General features: G+C 37.5%; 1 protein-coding gene across 1 annotated transcript in view; it reads right to left on the bottom strand.

Annotated features, from left to right (window-relative positions):
- Window positions 1-445: 445 nt before the first annotated feature.
- Window positions 446-20,250, bottom strand: part of ERC2 (ELKS/RAB6-interacting/CAST family member 2) — a 610,694-nt gene continuing 590,889 nt past the window's right edge. Inside the window, exon 13 of the mRNA XM_060164014.1 lies at window positions 446-567. Within this exon, the coding sequence (XP_060019997.1) occupies window positions 507-567 (61 nt within the window). The 3' untranslated portion in view covers window positions 446-506. The remainder of the gene's footprint in view (window positions 568-20,250) is intronic.

Below are 20,250 nucleotides of genomic sequence, written 5' to 3'. Positions count from 1 at the left end.
CCTCATGAATATCTCATGCATGGGTCCTACTCCTCCCAGCCTGTGTCATTCATAATACATGTCTCTCCTCCCCACCCCTACAATGAATAATTGCTTCAGAGGTGTGTCTGAGCCCAAGTGGTAACCAGTAAGAGGCAAAGGGGATTGGGGGATGTTATTACCCACTTCATGGAGAAAACTCATCTCTAATGGGAGAGAAGAAAGCCTCTCTATCAAGAGAAGATGGCTGAGGGGCAGCAGGAGGGACATGGCCCTGATGACTGAGCACTTCATCTCACCAGCTTCTCTCAGTTACGAGGACCAACTAATTCCGTTTCTGGCTCATGCTACTTTGCAATGAGTTTCTGTCAACTGCAGTGTACTAACTACTAGACTGCTTCATAAGTACTCTGGAATTGATTTTATTTAAAGTTAAAAAAGATCCAAGTGAAAGAGACAAATAACAGGCAAATGTTGACAAGGGGAGAGCACATGGCAGGTCTAAACGAGGCCTCCCACAGGCAAGCCTAACAATCCAGGTCCCAAGGATCAGCAGTAAGTCCACAGGCAAGTGGCAGGAAGGATATTCTGAGAGTGGGACAGAAAGGGAAGAGTAGTACATGGAATAAAAAATAAACTCTTTTGGTACAATCACTTTGAAAAATTGTTTTGCAATATCTGCTAAAGCTGAAAACACACACATCTATGACCAAGCAGTTCTATTCCCAAGACTAGCATACACACATGCGCACAAAAGAGATATATTACAAATAGCAGCACTATTTATAATTGCTTCAAACCGCAAACAGCCTTAAATGCCCATCAAGAAAAGAATGGATAGATGAACTATGAGATAGTGATGCAATAAACTACTACACAATAAAAATGAATAAGCAAATGAACTGGATATGCATAACATGGATGAATCTCATAAACATAATGCTGAGCCAAAGAAACAGACACAAAGTAGTACATACTGTGTGATCCCATTTATATAAAATTCAATAGGCAAAACTAATCCATGGTGTTAAAAGTCTGGATAGGGGTTACCCTTAGGAGTGGAGTGATTGGAAGGGTGTAAGAGGCTGCTGCTGCAGCCCTAGTTTTTTCTATTTCATGATCTGGTTGTGAGTTTCATGGGTAAAGTTAAGTTTGTGTAAAATTCCTCAAGCTGTACACTTAAGATTCGTGTTATTTCTGTATGTATGTCAGCCTTCAATTAGAAATTAGAAAAGCTTCCCTTCTCTCACGTTCTTGAAGCTAACAGACTTGCTATGGAAACAATTCTTCCATTTTGAGTTTTGGTCAATGTAAATGGTTACTACTCTTGGCCTTCTCAGATCTGTTTGTCTTGCTTTCTTCTTTCTTCCTTTCCTCACTTCCAACAGCCATGTATTGAATGCTACAGGCATGCTAGGCTCAGGGCTGTCCCTCATTCTGCAGGTACTTCTTTCCTTTGCCTTTGCTGGTGCACATCCGCTCACCTCCCTCCAAAAGAAGAGCTTTGATAGAAGTGGAGAAGGGAGCTGATGAGCTGGTCTACTGGACTAAGGAAGCTTTCTCTAGACCCACAGTTGAGTAGTCCAAATTCAAAAGATGAAGCAAAAGTGGCGGCAGACACTATTTACTAAACTTATTTTATCTTCTTCCTGGCATGCAGATAGGTTTCATTTTCCAGACCCTACTGCACTTAGGGAGCCATGTGACTGACTTCTAGTTAGTGAAGTGTGAGTGAAAATAATGTGCACCATTTCCAGGACAACACTTCAACCCCCATTTGTATTTGCTAGGCCTGCCATAACACAGACTGGGTCACTTAAACAACAGAAAATGATTTTCTCACGGTTCTGAAGGCTAGAAATTCAAGATCAAGATGCCAGCAGGTTTGATTTCTTCTAAGGCCTCTCTCCTTGACACATTCTTGCTGTGTTTTCTCATGGTCTCTTCTCTGTGCACATGCATCTCTAATGTCTGTGTCCAAATTTCCTCTTCTGATAAAGGTACCAGTCACATTGGATTAGGTTCCACCCTAAGGGCCTCACTTTTTTTTAAAGGCCCTACCTCCAAATACAGCCACATTCTGAGGGACTTCAACATATGAATTTTTGGTAGGGGGGACACAATTCAGACCATAACACTCTGCATGATTCTCTAGGTTCTCTCCCCATCCACCAGCTAGCTGTTAACATCCAAATGATGTTACAGGCCATAAACTGAAGATGGCCATCTCCATGATCCTGGGTCCCAGACAATTATGTGGGAACTTAGACCCTGTTAACTTGTACTCTCCATGGACTGTTTACGTGAGGAAAAAATAAACTCCTGTATGAGCAAGAAACAAACTCCCGTATATTTGAGCACTTATACGTTTTGGGGGTCTATGTGTTAAAGCGTTAGTTGGCTCGAAGTAAGATGAAGGGCAATGCATTTTTTGACATTTTGCCAAAAATCAGCCTGGGTGGAATGATTATTTATGTTGAGGATTCTGAGGCCTCTCAAAATACTTTATCATTTCTAGTATTATCACATGGTTTACATCAGTGTCTCTCAAAATGCTGTAAAAGTATGGAGTTTTGGGCCTCAACCCACACCTGCTAATCAAAATCTCACTGTAGTGTGGAGCCCTGCATTTTTAATAAGCCTATATGTCACTCCAATGCAAACTAAAATTTAAGAAGCACTGGCTTACCCAGTGGGTTTCTTTCTAATTTTAAAATGACCATTGAGTGGGTAGAGCAAAGCTGCTCTTGACTAAATATGATTGAGATAAGTTTTTAGATTTTCTCCATGGAATTATCAAACACGTTCATTTCTATTTCCTCTGTGTTCTAGGTAAAACAAATAATTCTTTCTTCCCTTTAATCATCACTATCTTTTGATGACTTACCACTGGATTGAGGTCTCAGCTAAAACTACCATTTGTTTATTATGATGATTTTTCTTAGTAACTTTCATTGAAATTTCATTTATGGCTGACAAAGAATTTTACCCAGAGAGTTCTTCCTTATGTACTCATTTCAGGCTATGAGCAGGGTTGCTTAGTTCTTAAGCTCATAATTTCAGGTTCATGCTGAGTCAGAGAAGAAATGAGTCACCCTGAAAAATACTCCTACTCCATTTTATATATGTGAGTCTTGGGTTGGGATTTCTCAAAGTGTGACAATGGTTCCTTAGGATTTTAATAGTTGTTAACAAATAAAATGGTTCCATGGTCAAAGTTACTAGGAAATACAAGGAAAAATTTATCAGATTTCTTTATCTAATGATTATATTCTGAACCTCTAAACCTCCAAGAGTAGGACATAATCTATAAATTTTCCCTGACTTAACTTAACTTGCCACAAAGTGTTTGTGTGTGTATCTATTTAACAATTTAAAATAACACTGTTCTGGGCTTCCCTGGTGGCGCAGTGGTTGAGAGTCCGCCTGCCGATGCAGGGGACACGGGTTCGTGCCCTGGTCTGGGAAGATCCCACATGCTGCGGAGCAGCTGTGCCCGTGAGCCATGGCCGCTGAGCCTGTGCGTCCGGAGTCTGTGCTCCGCAACGGAAGAGGCCACAACAGTGAGAGGCCCGCGTACCGCAAAAAAACCAAAAAAACCAAAAACCAGAAACCAAATAAAATAACACTGTTCTTCAGAACACAAACACCCATCTCAAAAATCCCTCATAATTATTATTTAAGGTCATATCATGCTGGGGTTTTTTTGACTAACATAGTTACTTCTGAATTTCTTTATATTAGGAACATTATGTATATACAATGGTTCTTTCAGTCCTATGATAAAAGGACATCTCTTGAAAGATATTTTAAAGAGAGGAGCGCTCCTCTGGAAAACTAATATTGTGTCTGTGGTGACATTACAAATTCCTAACGTTAACGTAAAATAATGGAAACGGAAAAGCTGCTGTATTTGCTGCTGTTTGGTGTTTTTGTTGGAAGGGCCCTCAGTAACCACCTAATATGGATGGCACACACTGAGCATGTGTGCCTTCGTTTTGCCCTCCTGTGCCATGGTAGGCACCAATAATCACTCAGGGACTATTCTAATGCACTTAGCCAGTATGGGCCTCAAAATGACTATGAACACAGTGCTCCAGGAAATCACTACAAGACAATCAGAATCAGGGCTCCAGTTGACCTCTACCACTGGGTAGTTAATAATTTTCAAGAGTTTATCAGAGTCTAGGGACTTCCCTGGTGGCATAGTGGTTAAGACTCTGCACCCCCAATGCAGGGGGCCTGGGTTCGATCCCTGGTCTGGGAGCTAGATCCCACATGCACGCCGCAACTAAGAATTTGCATGCCACAACTAAGGAGCCGGTGAACTGCAACTAAGGAGCCAGTGAGCCACAACTAAGGAGACCGCCTGCCACAACTAAGGAGCCCACATACTGAAACTAAGAAGCCGGTGAGCTGCAACTAAGGAGCCCACCAGCTGCAACTAAGACCCGACACAACCAAATAAATAAATAAATATTAAAAAAAAAAAGTTTACCAGAGTCTACAGTCAGAATACGTTACTTTGAAATCTAAATATTTGACTTCGGCAAATCAGATAACTTCTCTAAGCCTTAATTCCTTCACCTGGAAAAAGGGAATTTAATAGCACGTATATTACAGTTGTTGTGAGGATAAGTGAGCTAATCCATGTAATTCACATAGCACAATGCCTGACAATTATCATTGTTTAATAATTTTCATTTATTAGCCCCAGTATACAAAAGGCTAAAACTGAGGCCGAGAGAGTGTCTTAAAACGTGTCAAGTTAACAAGTCCAAGGTTACTGATTTCCATTTTGGTTTTCTCTCTCTCCTATGTTCATTCTGTAGAAAGGCTTTATTAAACTTGTGTGTATGTATTCTCTTATTTTATCTCTAACGACTTAGATAGTTCTAAAAAGATTTAAAATAGCTTTCAAATAGATGGGCTGGTAATGCATATTCTGGACTGGGAAGGGTTCCAACTCTTCTGCCCGATTTTCCTTGGCGCCAATGGCTATCATGGAAGAGCTGGTTGTAGTAAGAGGTCACAGAGCAAAGCACAGCCTGTTTCATTTTAACAGCCTCACTTTACTTGTTACTGACAATGCCCTCCTTTACATTAGCTATGACCCCAGATGACTGCCTTAACAAAAGGAAGTAACACGGTCTAATTGTTCTGGATTCCTCTGCAACAACTCCCTCTTGGGTAAGGAGCATTCCTGGCCTTATTCCAGTACATTTATTCATTCCCTCAGGGGGCAAAAAAAAAAAAAAAAGAAATTATAAATAGTCACATGGTCATAATTAATCCTACCTTGCTTCTACAAATGCTGTATCTGATTATTCATAAATGCCATTGCACATGTGGGTAAATACATTAATACGTCCATTCTCATATAATGAGCAGACACCCTCTCGGAAAACATGATACTACCTCTCTCATAGTACACGGGTCCCTATGAATTCTACATCTCCTCATCTCCCATACTAACAAAGCCTGGTTAAGCCTGTAAGAAATGTCAGGAATCAATGGGAACTGTATGACTCATGGACCAAGAATAAGAACCCTCACCAGCAGAAAGTTCCAGAATCCATGATAAATGCAGAGTTCCTCATGAAAGAATGTTATTTGTGACATTTACAAACCTGTTCCATTCAGAGGCAATGGTGGAAGCCATACAACATTGCCCATGTTCAGGATATCCACTGCTGTGCACAAACCGATTAAAACCAGCTGGAAAGTTGTCAGCCATTTTAAACACTCAGCTTAGATCACAGTTGTGCTACTAACTGTGACTGTTTAGAAAAATCACTTAAGCACTAAGAGGCATAAAAGAATAAATTCTGAACTTAACTTTTAAAGACCATGGGGGAAAATTACATAATGGCAGGCAATATTTAACCCTTTAAATAATGCCCTGAGACTTCCATTGCTGGCCAAAAGGGAGTAGTCCACTACAGCCCCTCTCTCTCATTGATTACAGCTAAATCCTGTATAAAAGCAACTTCCTGAGGACCCTGAAAGTGATGTGTCTGTAGGAGCCCACACAACTAGAACTCCGAGAGAAATCTCATCTTTCTGGCTACAGAATTGGGGAAAGAGGCCTCTGTGATCCAAAGAGTGTAAGGGAAATCCCCAATTTTCCCCTCTTTTTTTTCTCTTCCACTTTTGCCCCAAGGGAGATCCTAGTTGCAGAGCTGTGCTGCAACAGCTAAGGTAGTGGGCAGTTAAACCTCCAAGAGAAATCCCAACTTTCTAATCAGAAGTCTGGGAAGGTGGGCCCTGCAAGCTGGAGATTGTGGAGGGAATCCTGGAGAGTAAAGAGCTGAAGAAGAAAATCCCATATTTCTGTTATGAACCTGCAAAACTACTGGGCTCATCCTTAAGCTGTGCATGTGTGGGATAGACCTAAAGGCTTTGAAAACTGAACCGACATTGGAACCACCACTACGGAATATGAAACAGAACTTGCAATGAATATAACTACACTGACTGCCTGCTAAGCCAAAAAACTCAATATTCTCCAGGGGATTTTAGCAGGACCCAGAGTCTAACCTACATGATACTCAAAATGTTCAGGATACTTGCCAAACAAAAACCTGGAATATGTGGCCAATTTGCAAAGAAAAAGAGAGTCAATAGATGCCAACACCAACATGACCCAGATTATCAGACAAAAAAACATTAAAGCAACCCTTATAACTATGCTGCATGAGATAAAGATTAATACACTTTAAATGAATGGAAAAATAGAAATTCTCAGCAGAGATAGAAACAATAAAAATAAAATATCTGAAATTAAAAATCACCTGATGTCTCAATGGCAGAATGGAAATGACCATGGAAAGAGATATGAAACTTGAAGAGAAATCAATAGAAAACATCTGATCCGAAAAAAGAGAGGAAAATATTTAGCAAAATATAAGCAGAGCATCAGGGACCTGTGAAACAATATCAAAATATCTAACATTTATGCCACTGGAATCCCAGAAAGAGAGGGAAAATAATCTAGTGCTAAAAAAAAATTTTGAAAAATATGGCTGAAACATCTGAGATTTGGTAGAATGCATAAATTTCCAATTTCAAGAAACAAAATAAACTTTAAACAGGATAAACCCAAAGAAAACCAACCACAGCTACATTAAAATCAAACTGCTAAAAGCCAAAGATTGAAAAAAAAGTCTACAGAAAAATGACATGTTACACAGATGGGAAAAATAAATGGAATGACTGTATATCTTTCATCAGAAATCATGGAAGCCAGAAGACAGCAGAACAGGTTCTTAAAAGTCCTGACAGGGAAAAAAAGAATCTGTCAATCCAGAATTCTATAGCCAGCAAAAGGACCCTTCAGGAATGAAGAGAGAATTCTCTGACAAACACACATTCTGAGAATTTATCAACAGCAGACCTGCTGTGACCAAAAAGTGTTGTTCAGAACGAAGAGAAATGAAACCAAAAGAAAAACCAGAAATTCAGAAAAGAAGGAAGTTCAACAGCACTGGAAAATATAATAGACTATATTTTTTCCTCTTTGGACCTTTAAGTTATGTATGAATTAAACGTTCTTTTAAATGTAAAAATTATAATGTTGTCTGGCAGGGCTGTCAATGTATGTATGCAACATGTATGGCAAATATAACATATAAGTAAAAGGTGAAGAGAATGAGACGGTTGTGAGGTTTCTTCATTTTACTTGATGTGGTAAAAAATTAATTCTAAGTACACTGTAAAAGTTTAGGTATATATATACATATTGAAATCTCTAGAGCTTCATTTAAAAATTAAAGATATATAGTCTAAAAGCCAACAGATAAAGTCAAATGGAATATTAAACACATTCAAATAATCTAAAAGGTCTGAAGAAGAAACAGATAAATAAAAATTAGAGAAGGCAAACAGGAAACACATAATAAAATGGTAAACCTAAATCAAATCATACCAATGATTATAGTGAATAGTCTAAACATATCAATTAAAAGACAGGAACTGTTATATTGGACTGAAAAAGCAAGATCCTACTATGTGCTAAGAAACTCACTTTAAATATAAATATATACATATATTAAAAATAATAAGAAGGGAAAGGATATAACATGTAAAAACTAAAGAAAAGAAAACTGAAGTGGCTATATTAATATTGATAAAGTCAATTTCCAGATAAAGAATACTACCAGGAAAAAAAAAGTTTCCTGGTAATAAGAGAAGGTTACATAATAATAAGGGGTTATAACAGTATTCAAAATTGATATAGTTAATAATAGAGCTTCAATGTACACAAAGTAAAAACTGATAGAATTGAAAAGAGAACAGATTACTTTACAAGGACTTCAGCACTCCTCTTACAGTAATCAATAGAATAAGAAGAGAGAAAATCAGTAATGGTATAGAAGAGCTGTACAACACTATTAACCAACTGGGCCTAACTGACATTTATAGAACACTCCACTCAACAACAGAATACACATTCTCTTCAAGTGCAAATGAAACATTCACCAAAATAGAACACAATCTATCCCACAGAATAAATCTTAAGAAATTTAAAAGAACAGACATAATAAAAATGATTTCTTCTGAGCATAAAAGTAGGTATCTATAACAGAAAGATACCTGGGAAAATCACCAACTATTTGGAAATTAATTAACACATTTCTATATAACCCGTGGGTTAAAAAGGAAGTCACAAAGGAAATTAGAAAATATTTTTAATCAAATGAAAATAAGAATAGAACAAATAAAAATATATAAGAAGGAGATGATGCAGTGATTAGAGAAAACTTGCATTATTAGAAAACAAGGTGAAAAAATTTCAAATCAATGAAATTGAAACCAGAAAAAAATACAAAAAGAAATCAATGAAACAAAAAGTTTGTTCCTTAAAAGATCACTGAAGTAGATAAACCTCTAGGCATACTGACCAAGAGAAAAAGAAAAGGCAGAAATTACCTATATCAGGAAAGAAAAGAGACCATCATTAGGACCTTTAAAACATTGATAAGGGAATATTACCTATGATTTTATGACCATAAATCTGACAGTATTGATTAAAATGGACCAATTTCTTGAAAGAAAGAAACCAACAAAGCTCACTCAAAAAGAAATAAACTATGTGATCTATTAAATATATGCTGCCAGTCACAAAGGTAGCTTAAAACAACAAGAAGTATAAACCCACAAATCTAAGAAGTGCAAGGAACACCGAGCACAGGAACATGAAGAAAACTAAAGCAAGGCACATAATAATCAAACTACTTAAAATCAATGAAAAAAGGAATATTAAAAACAGCCAGAAGAAAACAAAGACATATTACAAACAGAGAAACAAAATAAGCATGATAGCAGATTTCTTATGAGAAACAATGCAAGCTGGAAGACAGTGGAGCCACATCTTTAAAGAATTAATGAAAAAAAAGTCAGTCAACCTAGAATTCTATACGCATAAAAATATCTTCAAAAACAAAGATGAAATAAAGAATCCTCTAGATAAACAAAAGCTTAAAGTATTCAGCAGCAGCAGACTTGCTCTACATAAAAATGTAAAAATCTTCAAGGACAAGGAATATTATATCAGATGGATATCTCAATCTACAAAAAGGGATAAAGAACACCAGAAATAATAACTACAAGAGTAAATATAAAAACTTTTTTCTTATTATTTAAATCTCTCTAAAAGATATTCTACCATTTGAAACAAGCATGATAAAAAAATGTATTGTGGAGTTTATAACAAAAATAGAAGTAAAATGTATTACAGCAAAAGCACAAAACCAGGAGGAAAAATGGAAATATAATGTTGTAAAGTTCATATACTATACATGAAATGGAATAATAGCATTTGAAGGTGGATTGTGATAAGTTAAAGATATATTAATATATTATAAATTCTAAAGCAACCACCAAAATAACAAAAGAGCTACAGTGAATACACTGACAAAGAAGAAAGAAGTGAATCCGTTAAAATTCCTCAATTAATCAAGGCAGCAAAAAGAGATTAAAGAAAATATGGGACAAACAGAAAACAAAAAGCAAGATAATACATTTAAACCTGACCATAATAAAGAATCACACAAAATATATTTGGTCTAAATACCCTAATTAAAAGGCAGCAATTTCATATTGGATAAAAAGAGACCCAAATATATGCTGCCTATAAGTAATCCACTATAAGTATAAAGATACAAAAAAGTTGGAAAAAGACATATTTATGCCAATACTAATCAAAAGAAAATTGGACTGGCTATGTTAGTACCAAAACAAAGAATATTAGCAGGGATGGAGAGGGTCATTCCATAATAATAAACGGGTTATTTAACAAAGAGAACATAACAATCCTAAATGTTTATGCTCCTATTAACAGAGCTTCAAAATAAATGAAGGAGAAAGTGATGGATATATCAGAAGAAATGGACAAAGTCACAGTTAGAGTTGGAGATTTCAACACCCTTCTCTCAATATACAACAAGTAGACAGAAAATTAATGAGGACACAGAAGACTTGAACAACACTAATAACCAACTTAATAGACATTTTTAGAATACTCCACCCAATATTAACAGAATACATATTATTTTCAAGTGCACATGAAACATTTACTAAGATAGAACATATTTTGGGGCCATAAAACAAGTCTCAATAAATCTAAAGGATTAAATTAGGACAAATTATGTTCTCTGATTATAATGGGATTAAATTAGACCTCAATAGTATAAAGATATCTTTAAAAATCAGCAAATATATAGAAACAAAATAAGGCAATATTAAATTAACCAGGGGTAAAAGAAATCTAAAGGAAAATTAGAAAGCATTTTGAACTGAATAAAAATTAAAATACAAAAAATCAAATTTGGTATTCAGCTGAAGTAGTCATTAGAGGGAAATTCATAGCAGTAAAATGCCTACATTAAAAAAAAAGAAAGGTCTCAAATCTATGACTTCAGCTTCCACCTTAAGAAACTACAAAAAGAGCGAATTAAATCCAAAGTAATCAGAAGAAAAGAAATAACAAAGATCAGAGTGAATATCAATAAATACAAACAGAAACACAATAGAGAAAAGTTGATCCTTTGAGAAGATCTATAAAATTGATAAACCTCTGTCCAGACTGATCAGGAAAAGAATACATAGAGAAAAAAACCAAATTATCAATATTAACAGTGGTAGAAGTGATATCACTGCAGGCTGCACTGATATCAAAAAGGTAGGACAATATAATGAACACGCCAGAAATGTTGACAACATAGATAAAAATGGACAAATTTCTTGAAAGACACAAATAACCAAAGCTTATTCATTTAAAATAGACCTTATATAAAAGAACTGAATGTGTAGGTAAACATCTTTCCACAATAAACACCAAGAGTACATAAACTCTTCAAGAAAACTGAATATTAGTAAATACTTCCCAGCTCATTCTTTGAGGACAGAATTACTCTACAATTTAAAGCAGACAAAAATTCCAAAAAACTATAAGCCAATATCCCTCAAGAACATAGATGCAAAAATTATTTTTGGAATTTTCATATACTGATGGTGGGAAAGTAAAGATAAAACCACTTTTAAAAACAGTCAACAGGGCTTCCCTGGTGGCACAATGGTTGAGAGTCTGCCTGCCGATGCAGAGGACACGGGTTCGTGCCCCGGTCCGGGAAGATCCCACATGCCGTGGAACGGCTAGGCCCGTGAGCCATGGCCGCTGAGCCTGCGCGTCCGGAGCCTGTGCTCCGCAACGGGAGAGGCCACAACAGTGAGAGGCCCACGTACCACAAAAACAAACAAACAAACAAAAAACAGTCAACAATTCCTTCAAAAGTCAAAAACATCCTACCATACACATTCCACTAGGTATTTACCTAAGATGAGAGGAAATATTTCTGCATACAAAGACTTGTACAGGAATAAACACAGTAACTTTATTTATGATAGCCCCAAACTGGAAACAACCCAAATTTTCTGCAATAGGTAAATGGATAAATATTATGGATAAATATTATAAAGATATAATAATATTACTTATTATTTAATAGCAAATAATATTTATTATTATTTAAAATAAAAATATTTTTATTATATAAAAATTATATTAAATATTATTATGGATAAATATTATAAAGATTACTGGCATACTAGTCAGCAATAAAAAGGAATGACTTATTGAGTCATGTAACATAGATAAATGAAAAAAGCAACTCAAAAAGAATGCATACTGTATGATACTATTTACATAAAATTCTAGAAATTGCAAACTAATCTACAGCAACATAAAGCAGATCAGTGCTTGCCTGGGGAGTGGGGTGGAGAGACTGTGGAGAGAAAAGAGGGATGGACTACAAAGAGGCATGGGGAAATTTGGATACATAATGGATATGTCCATTATCTCGACTGTTTCACATGTGCATCCATATGTCAAAATTTATCAAGTTTTACACATTAAATAGCTGCAGTTTATTGTATGTCAATCATACCCAAATAAAACTGTTACGTTCCAACTAATAAATTCTTAAATTAAAAAACCCACTGGCAACAACCAAAACAATTTAGCAGCTGCCTTTTACTGAGCATTTACTGTGTTCAAGGTGCTACACTAAATGCTTTTTCATGTGTTATATCACCTGTTGAAAAACCTAAGGCAAGGACTATCAAAGGGGATCTGAAATACAGAAAGGTTATATAATTTGCCTAAAATCACATAATTAGAAAGGGGTAGAGCTGAGATTTGTTCCGGAATCAATGATCTTAGTGACAATACCATGAAAAAACTGAGACTCAGAGAAGGCCACACAAAGCTGGGGATTCATCCTGTACCTGTCTTGCTTCAGAGCCCAAGCTCTTCATTATATTGCATCCCTTGTTGGAAACATCTTGCCAGAGACATAACAGTCACCCTAAACTGACCAAACCTATGCTAAATAAATGTGTACTTTCTGGGCTCTGCAACACAGATGGGACCCACGTCCATGCTCCCTCGGCGTTCACGTAACCGTAACTGTTGCATGAATTAAAAGTGAATTAACTTACGGTTAGTAGCAAAATTTCTTTGTTAAAAGTGAGGAAATTGAAGCTCACAAGGAGATTAAGAAACTCACCTAAAGCCATGCAACAAATGAGTAGTGGTGAAAGTAGAAGTCAAACTCAGGTTGGCTAACTCCTGGATGATTTCTGACTCTCTGAAAGAGATGCTCAAAATCTGCCTGACAGAAAATTACACCCTCTAAGACAACCACAAGTGGCTCAGAGGTGTTGAATGGCTGCAGATGAGCTAAGACAAGTTTACAAAGGAATGTCGGTGTCCTATTCCAGGGACACACAATGAATGCTCAGCTTTTCTTGTCTCTGAAGACAATGCATTCCAAGCTCCAGGCCCTCTTGAAGAGTGGAGGGGCTCTGCTATTCAGCTGTCCAGCACCCCTGCTATCTCAAGGTTAACTAATTATTTTCCTTTATAATTCACTGGAGACTGATAACTATTATTTCCCTGTCTAACACATACTTACAAGTGCTCTGGTTATAGATTGCTAGCAATCACGATGGACACATTTTTAGCTCAACTTTATGAAGGGTATTTAGACTCAGGATTCTAGAACCATCACATCTACCTCAGAGAAATTAACAGGCAGACTGAGTAAAACAGGTAGGATCACTGGGTTTGCTTGCTGTCTTCCTATTTCCTGGTTAATAGGGAAATTCCAAGGGATCAAAAGTACATTGAGGCACTTTTAGAGATGAGTTCTACACAAGAAGGAAAACAAGAAAGACAAGGAGCGAGAGAATATAAATGAGAGATCAGAGGCCATGAATAAAGATATCTGACATATTTATAAAGGCTCCAAACCGACAAAGGACAGCTGGTTGTTCTCCAACATCCATTCTCTCCTTCTAGAGTTATGGAATTTTAGCTGGCCTGTAGCCCTCGGCTAAGGACTACATTTTTCAGTTGCCCACAACTGGAGGTGGCCATGTGACTAAGTTTTGACCGAGGGGATGAGTGCAGTAGAGATGTACACAGCATCCAGACTGTGCCCTTAAAGGAAAGGAATATGTTCTTCCCCGGTCTCTTGTTCCTCTTCTGGTAGTTAGAGCACAGACTGGACACAGGGAGCTGGAGCAGCCATCCCGAGCCATGAGGTGAAAACTGTCATGTGCTGAGGACGGCAGAATAATAAGGTGGAGCCTGGGTCTCTTTCACTGTCTAACTACCAAGATAGTCCTAGGAGATCTACATAGACTTTGACATAAGGAAGAAATAAACTTTCATCTTATGTAAGCCACTGGATTGGGGGATATCTTTGTTATAGAAGCCTAATCTGAATCCTAACTAATATATCAGATTATATGAGATTGATAATTAGGTTAAGGATATTAAATTGTATTGATGGAAAGAAGGGTTTTATTTCATTGCAACAAACTCTTCTGGAACCACCTCCTCCAACCACCAGACAGTATAAATCAAGAAGAGATCAAAAGTGTGATTTATATTCATAGACTTAAAATCTAGAAAATGGGGTCAAGTTGTGGAGCCACCTAAATTTTCCCTTGCAGCTTCTTTGTGAACGCTTGGAATATTACACTTTAAGTGTGGAATGTTTGAGGAGAGGACCTTCTGATGCTGAAAAGCATAAGTTCTTCCATTTCTTTAATCCCACTGCAAAAATGTGTGGCCCAAATGCTTCATGTCAGACCTGTTGGCTCCTTCTTCTGCAAAGACTCTAGTTGTTATCTTAAAATCACACTGGATCGTATTAGTTCTCTCCTCCCAATTTCCTTTTCTTAAAGCCGGGAGCCTCATCATATCACAATGAAGTATTGTAAAAATATAGGGTAACAAATGTTTTCCTCTGGGCTTGGTAAACTGGAATGGGGCAAAGATTGTGCATTTACACCCAATTTACTTCAGACCATATTACCTATAGAATAACTTGTGAGTTCCCAGATAAAAGCAAATAATGGAAACCATGCCAAAGTAAATGAACATTTTTCAGTTCCTTTCAAATATTAAATACTAATATATTGCCTCAGAAATATCAAAATGTATAGCAGCATAGTCTACTTTCATGCAAAATGCCATACATACTCTCTACCACCACTTTGGAAAGACTGAAAATATGCATTTTGCATATACCTCCTATCAGCATTTCTACTCCTGAGTATATAAGCAGCAGAAATGTGTGCAAATGTTCACCAAAACACAATTAGTAGAATGTCACAGCAGTGCTATTCATAATAGTCCCCAAATGAAAACAGCCCAAGTGACCAAGAAGCATAAAGTGGATAAAAACAAACGTGGTATTCTTGAGCAAGGGAATACTCAATGGGAATGAAAATGAATTGACTACAAGTGCACACAACCATATGGGTGAATCTCACGAGTAAAATGCTCTGTAAACGAATCCAGGAAGAAAATAATGCATATTTGACGATCTATTAACCTGCAATTCAAAGCCAGGTAAAATTAATCTACAGCGTTAGAAATCAGAAGAGTTACCTTTGGGAGAAATCATGACTGGGAGAGGTATAGAAGACCTCTAGAGTACACAAGATGCCCTGATTTTTTGATCTGGGTGCTGGTTACGTGGGTGTGTTCACTTTGTAAAAATTTACCAAGGTGAAATCCTGTGCTCTGTGCACTTTCATGCATGCATGCTATGTATAATTTTTAAAGAAAACTTTAAAGAAATACATGAATCCAAACTATTAGATTTGTTCTAATACCAAAAGCAAAGCAAAGTGTGAAAAGATTGTTGCCACCATCCATCTAAAACATTGATACTAAAAAATACTATGGCCATTTCTATAAAAATGGATAAGTTACACCAAAGGACAAAAAGAAACACTATACAGAATAGGCCAAAATGGAAAAGCAGGAAGCACTGCCTTTTAGGAAAATCTGCTAACAACCTTTGGGTCAAATGCCAACAATATAAGACTTCAACACCAATTGTTTTACTTACAAGTAGAAATTTTCACTTTTACACCTCACCATTTGACTTACTTAAAATCCATTTTTTTCAATGGAGATCAAAAGAAGATCACATCATAATTTTTGTAATCTAGATTATCCATTGAAAACCAGAATCTACTGGGTTTATAATGCCCAGCACACTGGATTCAAGAAGTTCGCTGTGTGTACAGGGATAAAGGTAACTCAGTTTATAAGAGCCCGATTTAATTTTTCAATACAGCAGCCACCTGCACTAAAGGTGGTGCTAATAGAGCAAGAAGCTGATGAAGTTCAGGCTGCCTCCTGGGTGTCAAACACAAATAAATTGGGAATAGAAATGTCAACTAATACAAACCACCATTGTGGATAGAAGGGACTGAGGGAAACTGTCAGGGAGAAGGGCAGCCTCTGCATTGGAAACGACTTCTTGTAACGATTTAAGTTCCTCTCTTTCTCTTTCTCTCAGCATTGATGTGATTTCAGGTTATGTTTGCATGACGTGTTTTGTCAGGAGAAGGGATTTCAGAGAGAAGGCAATCTTCCATCTCCAAGACAGTCAAAGCTCATAATGACATCCTAGCCTGCCCTGCCACAAGGAAACTCAGGAGAAAGCTTGTGTAGGCTGTGAGGTAAATGGCACAGCGACTCAGCAAGCGCCAAACCCACCAAGTCCTATGTCTACCTGCTTTTGGCAGATGTAATAGAAGCTCTTTTTAGGCATAACCTGAAAACAAGAAACCATGAAGAAGTAATTGGTAAAGGTGAAATCATGAATGTCTAAATGGCAAACATACACACACACACACACACACACACAAACACACACACACGGGGAAAATGTTTTCAATGTTTCAACAAAGGGTATATATCTTTACTGTACAAACAGATTTATCAACTGCCACATCAAACAAAAAGGGCAAAGTGAAGGAAGAGGCAACTCACAAAGGAAGAAGGATAAATGGGCAGTAAGTCTACAAAGCCTTTTTTCTACTATAAACTTTAAAATAAATAAATAAAATGAGGTATCTCCCCCTCCTTTATATTGGGAAGGAAGAAGGGGCTTCCAAATTGAAAAGACATAAAAAATGTCTAAAGCCACTGTTGGCAAAAGTGCTTAGAAATGGACTACTTCATATAAGGACAGTTATATGCAAGGGCTCAAAAATGTGTGATCTCTACTAGCAAGACCTGAGACAAGCTCAACATTCATTTACAGGGAGTAGTTAAATAAATCACAATACCACTGATAAAGTAGATTTACAGTGAGGTAAATCTGTACTCACTCACAAGCACTAAGATTAATGAGATGTTGTTAGGGAACCATGCAGACTATGTAGTAACAAGTAGTGTGTTACCACTTTCGTATGAAAGAGCATGTACATATACAGAGTGAGTGTGTGTAAAGAATAGAGAGTGAGAGAGAGAGAAGGAGGAGGAAGAGGATGGATAGATGAAAAAAGAAGGAAGAAAGGAAGGCGGGGGAAGGAGAAAGGAAGAATCGATTATTAAATGTTGACTACCTGCATGGTGGTAATTTGGGTGATTCTTCAATTATTACACATTTCTGAATTACTTAATGTTAGTACAATGAAAATCCTTTATATTTACCATTAAAAAGGATATTTTCACTTAAAAAAAGCAAATGCATAACCCAAGATAACAAAACTAAGTAACTGAAAACATTTCAAGCACACTTGGAGCTCGTATTTATCACACCATACTTCGCAAGATCCTACAGGTTAAACACTTCAAGCCATCTTGTCTTCTCCTACCCTTTCTGCCTTTTCCCCCAAAGCCGATCTTTTTCCATATCCTATTAATTTCCCTTTCACTAAACATTTAATAAGCGTTTTATGAACTCACATTTTCTCTGTGTGTCTCTCTCCTTCCCCTCTTTCCCAATTCTTCTCCACTAGGTTATTCACCCCTCCCTTGAATCATCGATGTAGGCTCCTAAATTGCACCGGCGTTGCTAACTGACTTCTGCTCCTATTCACCCTTCATACCACAGAGCCATCCTCCTATTGTGCTTTCACATTTTCCTCTGGCCCCAAATTTGTGGCATTCAGATCTGCTAGCCCAAATTCACACTTCCAGCCTCATCTCCCCTAAACTCGACCCCTCTCCATTCTGAACCCCAAGTAGTTGCTTGCCCCTGGGATGACTTATTCTCTACACTCACCGAGTATATTTATATTTCTGTGCCATTGGCCCAGTAAGAAGCAAATGCACCTGCCCTTTCCTGGTTATGGAAACTCTGCTTAATTTTCAAGTTTCAGATCGAATTGAATGACGCCCCCTCTATGACACCCTTGCTTATCCCCCAGCAAAGCAAAACCAAAAATGATTTCTTTTCTTCATCAATATTTCATTATTCTAAGTGTGCCCTGGTCTTCTCCACTACAATGTGGAGCTTCTATTACATTGCTTTTGTGAGTGGAGACAATTTTTGTTTATTTTTTATCCCCTTATCTCCTGAAGTTCCTAGCACAGGCACTTGGGCCATTACCATTAAAAAAGTATGCTACGAGCACCCGTTATCTGCCAGGCTCTGTGCTAGATGAGTCCATATTAAGCTGTTTTCACAACATGGTCTGTGCGGTGGGCATAGTCACTCCCATTCTTTTTGGTCAAGACTGAGGACAAGAGGTTAAGTAACTTGCCAGAGACCAGGGAGTAATGGCAGATTTGAGATGGCAGCCTTGGACTGCTGTCTGCCTCCAAGTTCATGCCCTCCCTCTCCTGACCAGGGTTCCTACACAAATGCATATGGAGGTGAACTGGTCTGAACATGCAGAAAGTGATGACTCCTAAAATCCAATTTCCTAACTGAGAAAGTAATCAATGTATTATCAGGTTATCAAAATTTTAGGTTGCTTTAGGCTAGCTCAAATATCAGCCACCCCCTGGGTCTGTGGTCTCTCAGACCCTGTCCTGTCCCGCTAAGAATATATCCTTTTTGCACTTTGTTTTGTTTTTGTCCCATGGCTCACTGTGCCTAGAATTAAACTCCCTGCCGTCTCTCAAGTTCTGATGTAATATCTGGCATCCATACCAGGAAGATGTCTTGTCCAGGCTACTGTCAATCATTCTACTTCTATCTCAATGATGGTCCATGCCTCTCTTCTTCATTTTGTACATTCTGATTATTTTAAACTAAGTCTTTCTGAGAGCCAATGACTGAGGGGGAAAAGGAGTCCACTGACCAAGTCACTCACCATCATCAGAGGAAGCAGGTCTCTGGGCAACCTGAGATTCTGGTTGACTTCATCAATGTCAACAAATTCCAGGACTGCCCAAATTATGAAATAACCAAGGTCTTGATCCTCGCCTTGAAGATAACAACAATAATAATACCGGTAGTCAATTACATTTGTTTCCTAGGGCTGCCATAACAAATTACCACTGTGGTGGCTTAAAACAACAGAAATTTATTCTCTCACAGTTCAGAAGGTCAGAAGCCTGAAATCAAAGTGTCAGCAAAGTTGATTCATATGAAGACCCTGAGAGAAAATCTGTTCCACTTATATCTCTCCCAGTTTCTGGTGATGGCCCGTGGTCCTTCAGTTCCTTGCCTTACAGATACATCATTCCAATCTCTGCCTCCATTTTCACATGATCTTCCTTCTTTTCTGTGTCTCTTTTCTGTTCCTATCTCTTACAAGGACACCAGTCAACAGATTTAGAGCGCACCCTAATCCAGAGTGGTCTCACCTTGAAATCTTTACCTTAATTATATCTGCAAAGATTCTTATTCCAAATAAAGTCACATTCTGAGGTTCTAGGTGGATATATCTTTTGGGGGCCACTATTCAACCCATATACCAACATTGGTTGAAAGTTTACTGTGTGCCAGGCACTATTCTAAACAATGTGTATTAATTCATTTTATCCTCACAATAACTAAAAGATGTAACCACTCCCCCTTTTTTATTGATGAGAAAGATAGACATAGAAAGACCTGTTAATTTTCACAGTAGCCCACGGTGGGAAAAGACAGAGCTAGTATTCCAACCCAAGTAATCTGACTCAAGAGTTCACCTTCTTCATACTGGGGTCAACTGCCTCAGAAGCATTTGAAAGAATCAAAGTGTGCTAATTAACAGCAAGGACACTCCTAGAGAGTCACACTGTTAGTCTAAGAGCCCCAAGCTAGACAATGTCGGAGAATACATAATGTATACATGCCATTGCAACTTATGCTCAACCATGGCAAACATCATTAATTGATCACAGAATTCTTTCCTATTAAGTCTGAAGCTAGCCTCAAGTGTTCCAAACACTTATTAGTAATCGGTTGAAGGTGACACTCAGGATAAAACCCCTTTGCTATCCTGGTTCTAGGATCTTCT

This window comes from Lagenorhynchus albirostris, chromosome 10 (assembly GCF_949774975.1).
Source record: "Lagenorhynchus albirostris chromosome 10, mLagAlb1.1, whole genome shotgun sequence".
NCBI lineage: Eukaryota > Metazoa > Chordata > Mammalia > Artiodactyla > Delphinidae > Lagenorhynchus > Lagenorhynchus albirostris.
This window is presented reverse-complemented; position numbering and strand designations above follow the sequence as displayed.